This window comes from Panulirus ornatus, chromosome 34 (assembly GCF_036320965.1).
Source record: "Panulirus ornatus isolate Po-2019 chromosome 34, ASM3632096v1, whole genome shotgun sequence".
NCBI lineage: Eukaryota > Metazoa > Arthropoda > Malacostraca > Decapoda > Palinuridae > Panulirus > Panulirus ornatus.
This window is the reverse complement of record NC_092257.1, coordinates 1,798,427-1,804,426: the sequence shown is the minus strand read 5'-3', so window position 1 is coordinate 1,804,426 and position 6,000 is coordinate 1,798,427. Positions and strand designations below refer to the sequence as shown.

Sequence of the window (6,000 nt, the reverse complement as noted above, 5' to 3'; positions counted from 1 at the left end):
TGATCTTTTTTAGTTATAAAATTTTGAAGAAATTTATAGCTTTTCTCTCACTGAGGAACAACTGGTTCATAACTTGGTTGTGACTACATTAACAACTCTTGAGACTAAATTAGAGGACATGTATGAAACAGGGTCTGATCTTAGACTCATAAATGCAGACTTGGGCAATGTATTGTGATTGTTGCCTGGAGATGCCAGGCGTGCGTGTCCAAAGCGTCGTACGGCACAAGATAAAAAATGCACATCTTTGGCACGATTTACGATCACACAAGCGATGTTACGTTTGTAATAACGACGGGAGTTCTACCGGAAGGACGTAAATATTACCGGAACTTGTAAAACCAAGCTACGGGGAAAGCCTGCACACAATTCGTTCGGGGGAATTTCGGTTTGGCTAAAGGGTGTGTGTGTGTGTGTGTGTGTGTGTGTTGGAAGTTTACTGTGGTCGTTAGTGGTGGCTACGCTATGCGGTAAAACAAGAGAGCATCGCACCGCTGGCCCAGTTTATTACAGGCAAAAGGGCGCAGATATTTACCTGAGGCTCTGTCCCTGGACGGAAGATGTATAAAACATTGTATTATTGCTCGCCTGGAATAATACAATTTAGACGAACTTTTGTCTCATGTCCGTCTGGAATACAACATCCCCCCCCCCCCTTGTGCGCCCCCATTTTTCCGAAGGTCCCGGTCTGGGGAATTTTACTGACAAGAGCTTTTTTGATCAAAGCGTCTGGCATGTGTGCAATCTGTGTCAGTCACCGGTACAGATATGTAGCGCTGGGGGGGGGGGTCTTTTCCTTTCGTTCCCCTGCGAATTATTCGAACACACCAGGACGTAGGACTGTAGGGAGGAGCAGTAAGATACGGGGACGATAGATAGCAAGGTACGGGGGGGTGATAGATAGCAAGATACGGGGGGGCGATAGATAGCAAAATACGGGGGGGCGATAGATAGCAAGATACGGGTGCGATAGATAGCAAGATACGGGGGGGCCGATAGATAGCAAGATACGGGGGGGCGATAGATAGCAAGATACGGGGGGGCCGATAGATAGCAAGATACGGGGGGGGCGATAGATAGCAAGATACGGGGCGATAGATAGCAAGATACGGGGCGATAGATAGCAAGATACGGGGCGATAGATAGAAAGATACGGGGGCGTTAGATAGTAAGATAGACAGCTTGACGGAAGCCACATGAGGAGAAAACTGTTGCCGTGTGTGTGTGTGTGTGTGTGTGTGTGTGTGAGAAGCAGGGCATGTGGGAGCGCTGCCCGTTTTTTATATAACAGACATTGGTAGTGGGTCGGTGTCTGGATGATGGTGTGAACACGAGGGAGTGAGGGGCAACAACACTGGGTTAGTAGTAGTTAGGTCACAGGGTCGAGGTCAGGTCAGGTCAGGTCAGGTCAGGTCAGGCCTTCAGTAAATACCGCAGGTTCAGCCACCCACCCGATAATGCGTTCAGCGGACTGATGAACGAAAGCCAAAATGAGCAGCCTTAACTGAACGCACTTACCCAGCTGCTGCGCGGAGTGCGCCCTGATGACCCTATCGACCACACCGACGACGTTCTGTTTATTGTGAACGTGGAGAGTCCGGGACCCGTTTTCTTTAAGAACCGGGCAGCTGTGTCGTGGCGATCCGTCCAACGTTTTTTAGTGTCTAAATTACACCCACAACACAGGTTGCGGGAAGGTCACTTGTATAAGAAGGAAAGAGTAACAAGATGACTCACTCCCTCAGTAGAAAATGGAGGGCGTGACCCCCTCTCACCCACCACTACCACGAATATTCTCTTGGCAGCGAAGCCGAGCAGATTTCGGCCGGATAAGCAAGTATGAATTTTGAGCAAGATATATTTTCAAACTTGAGGAGTCTGAAAAATGGCTTTGAAATTGCTGCATGGACTGGAAACTTTACCCCCCAGGACCTGAAAAATGATCCAGAAGGTATATATATATATATATATATATATATATATATATATATATATATATATATATATATATATATATATATACATATATATATATATATATATATATATATATATATATATATATATATATATATATATATATATATATATATATATATATATAATCCCTGAAATGCATCATTTTAAATCATTTTAGTCTTGTGTACGTAAAATAAATTTTCTCTTACAGCTCCTCATCCTCAAATGGAGTACGTAAGGCAATACTACCACAAAAAAATCTCAATATATCTGAAAAGGTCTTTCCAAAAAAAAAAGGTCTGACCTTTGACCTTGCGATAGATGGAGGAAATGATCCTGAGGAACTGGATGAGAAGATGACCAAGCCAAACCACAGGATGGTAGGTCACTATATATCTCACATACGATCCTACGTGGCAGACACACAAGGCTGGTAGGTCATCAGATGTCTCACACACGATCCTACGTGGCAGACACACAAGGTAGTGTGTGTCTTACAATAACATGGTGTTGTGGGAAATAACATGGTGTTGTGGGACATAACATGGTGCTGTGGGAAATAACATGGTGTTGTGGGAAATAACATGGTGCTGTGGGAAATAACATGGTGTTGTGGGAAATAACATGGTGTTGTGGGAAATAACATGGTGTTGTGGGAAATAACATGGTGCTGTGGGAAATAACATGGTGTTGTGGGAAATATCATCATTGCCGTCGATAAGCCATATATCTTCAGGAATAATTCATGCGGTGTAGAAGATTAATGACGACATGAATACACTTAAGAACGTTTGGCTCAACTGCTCTCATGTGCAGCGGAATACTGAAGATAAGATGCCAGTGGAAAGATAAATTGTGCACAGATATATGTGTTGTGACTGATATCATGTTATCTGTCGTCTTATCGCGATGAGGGGAAAAAATGACTACGAAAAATCACGACTGATCAATACGTGGAAGCGAGAATGAAGATTTGTGAAGTTTTTTGGGGGGTAAATAGGAAACTATGTCTGTGAGAAGAGAGTGGTGGGAGTAATTGAGCTTGGAGAAGAGACTCGTGTGAAGGAAAATGAGGTGAGACTGAGTGTAGGATGGGAAAAGGTGAGAGCGAGACATGGACTATAGATAGGGTTGTGCGGAGGTGGGTGGATGTCTTGGAAATGAGATGTCTGATGACAATATGTGGTGTGAGGTGGTTTGATCAAGTACTAATGAAAGAGTAAGAGAGATGTGTGGTATATAAGAGTGTGGTTGAGAGAGCAGTAGAGGGTGTGTTGAAATGGTTTGGACATAAGGAGAGAATGAGTGAGGAATGGTTGAGTAAGAGGATATATGTGTCAGAGGTTGGGGGAACAAGGAGAAGCGGAAAACCAAATTGGAGGTGGAACGATGAATTGTAGAAGATTCTTAGCGATCGGGTTCTTAACAAGCAGGAGGGTGAAAGGCGTGCACGGGATGCGAGGGACTGATAGAATTGGAACGATGTGTTATACCGGGGTCGACGTCTTTTCAGTGGACTGAATCAATGCATGTGAAGAGTCCGGGGTAAACCATGGAAAGGTCTGTGTGGCCTGCTTGTGGATAGGAAGCAGTGGTTCCGGTGCATTACACATGCCAGCCAGAGAATGGATGTGAGCTGATGTGGTCTTTCAACGTCTGTTCCTGGCGCTAACGCGGGAAACAGCGATCAAGTGTGAAAATCTACACGTAATTATTAAGTGTTCACGTTCTCCTGGGATGGATCAAGTACGTACAGCCGGACTGCAGCTTTTATGGAAATTACTCTTGCAGAACCTGGGGAGGGGGGAGGTTCTCGTTCCCAGCCTGGCTGGAGGCAGGGATGTACTAGAGTAAATCCTCATTACATATATATCTCTGTAGCGAGGTAACTTCTCATGGCTGAAGCCTTGCTAATGCAAACGGTTACGTTATACCAACAATTCTCTGTTATCTTAATCTTCTGTGGCACGAGAACGTCATAAGATTCAAAAAGACAAGACACACAAAGTAAGAAATGGAAATGATTACTCATATATATATATATATATATATATATATATATATATATATATATATATATATATATATATATATATATATATATATATATATATATATAATTCTAGGATACAGTGTTTATGTGTCATAATGACAAACATGATCAATACTCTAGTAATGGCGCGAGGGCAATAACACACTTTATATTTCACACGAATTCGTTACCAGGTCATAAATATTCAAATTCACATCACTCCTTCTATTGTAAAAAAAAAAGAATTATTGTAATAATCAGGTTAGCTCAGTATTCATACTAAATTGGTATTTCAGTCGGTGGAAATATATAAATTCTTTTTCTTGACATCACAAACTGGCTACAGAAACGCAAATGGATTTGAATGTCCAGAACAGGGTTGTTGCTGTAACAGCTTTCGTGAAAGCAAGAAGCTTGGGAATGCGTGGGTTGAGAGAGAGAGAGGCAGGACTGGCAGAGAGGTCCTTCTTTTTGGTTAAGTAGCATAAAACTTAAAACTGAAAATATTGTGGGAATCGAGCGTTCTGTGGCGCCCTGGCAATGTACGAATCCTGCTTCGATTCTCATTAAATGGCAGCCACCCAGACCGCCAAATATAATCACACGGGTTGGTGGCCAAATACATTTTCTTGTTTTACTTCTCCTTTACTGAATTTTTCCCTCCCGTTGTTGTTTGGCCTAAAATATAACGAACACCAGAAAACGAACGAAGGATAGTGAAACGTTCGTTGGACGTCGCCAGCCCGGAATCAATATGTCTGTTTTCCCTTTCACCTCCTATTCGAATACGTTTAATCATTCCCACCATATTACTCTAAAGACATGCGTAAATAAAGAGACTTTATCATGCTCATAGTTGCATATATACATCTGTTTACTCATAAAACTTAAAAAAAAGTTTCATCGTAAGCGCAGTAATGGCGAGTCTTGTGATGTCATCGTGCCTCTGGCAGAGAAGACTAGCGTTCCTGGCTGCCAGTGATTCAGTTCAATGTTTATTGTCGTTTAGTGAGGAAGGACTGTTGGCCCTCGTCCATGGTAAAGACTTCAGTGGCACTTACTCCAACACTGCTCTTATGAAACTTAAGCTCTGATTTTGGTAAAGAAGTTGCTCCGGAAAGGACGTGGCTGCCAAGTGTGGTAGGTGAGGTGTGTTAAGCTGACTACGGCCCGACCGACCCAGCCTTGGTGCAGCCTCATGCTAGATCTGTGGACTGTACGCAGCTTCCACACCGCCTCCGTGGGCTCCAGGACAGTGCCACCGTGGCCCCAGGTCGTCCGGCAAGTGGAGGATGTAGTGAGGATACCCGGATACGAAAGACAGTAACATTACAGAAGGCAGAGACCAAGGACTGAGTTACCGACGAGCAGATTGGAGGACAAGATTGAAGACGCCTCTACAGATGAATTGTACATAATAACATTGAAGTAATGATGAATTTGTAAGACCGAAGGGTTAGTGAATTATTTCCCGCCATACATACCTGTGAAATAGATCCAATTTTTGGGTTTAAGAATATCGGGGATGATGTAGCTTTAGAAACGATGCTTCATGATTCATGTCCTCCGTTCACGACACTGTTGGTCGGGTCATTAAGACAGAGAACCACGCAAAATGAATTTACAGTGATGGACTTGGAGGGAGTCTTGCGATAGATAGATAGATGGCAGTGAACGTTCATGAACATCAGCCAAGAGGAGATAGATACAACATCGGCAGAAATACATGGTGGTATGAAGAAGGTCTTGAGGAACATGAGCTTCGTCTGAACGGAGGGAACGCCGTCTGTGAGCCTTTCTCCTGCCGTTCAGCACATCGTTACCATGGTGCAGGTGAGCAGGTGAACGTAACACATGGTGTGTGCTCCACTCGCATGGTGTGAGGAGCAAGTCGTATGGTGTATGTGCCCGATCATGCAAGCGTGAAACTAAATGTTCCATGGAGTTTTGTTCAATATGTGGTGCGTTAACTATTCCTGTTGTGTGTGAACCAGAAACATGGTTTATAG

At 43.5% G+C, this 6,000-nt stretch overlaps 1 protein-coding gene across 1 annotated transcript in view; it reads left to right on the top strand.

Moving 5' to 3' along the window:
• Positions 1 to 4,163: 4,163 nt before the first annotated feature.
• Positions 4,164 to 6,000, top strand: part of LOC139759754 (beta-1,4-glucuronyltransferase 1) — a 51,308-nt gene continuing 49,471 nt past the window's right edge. The window contains exon 1 of the mRNA XM_071682194.1: positions 4,164 to 5,824. Within this exon, the coding sequence (XP_071538295.1) occupies positions 5,816 to 5,824 (9 nt within the window). The 5' untranslated portion in view covers positions 4,164 to 5,815. The remainder of the gene's footprint in view (positions 5,825 to 6,000) is intronic.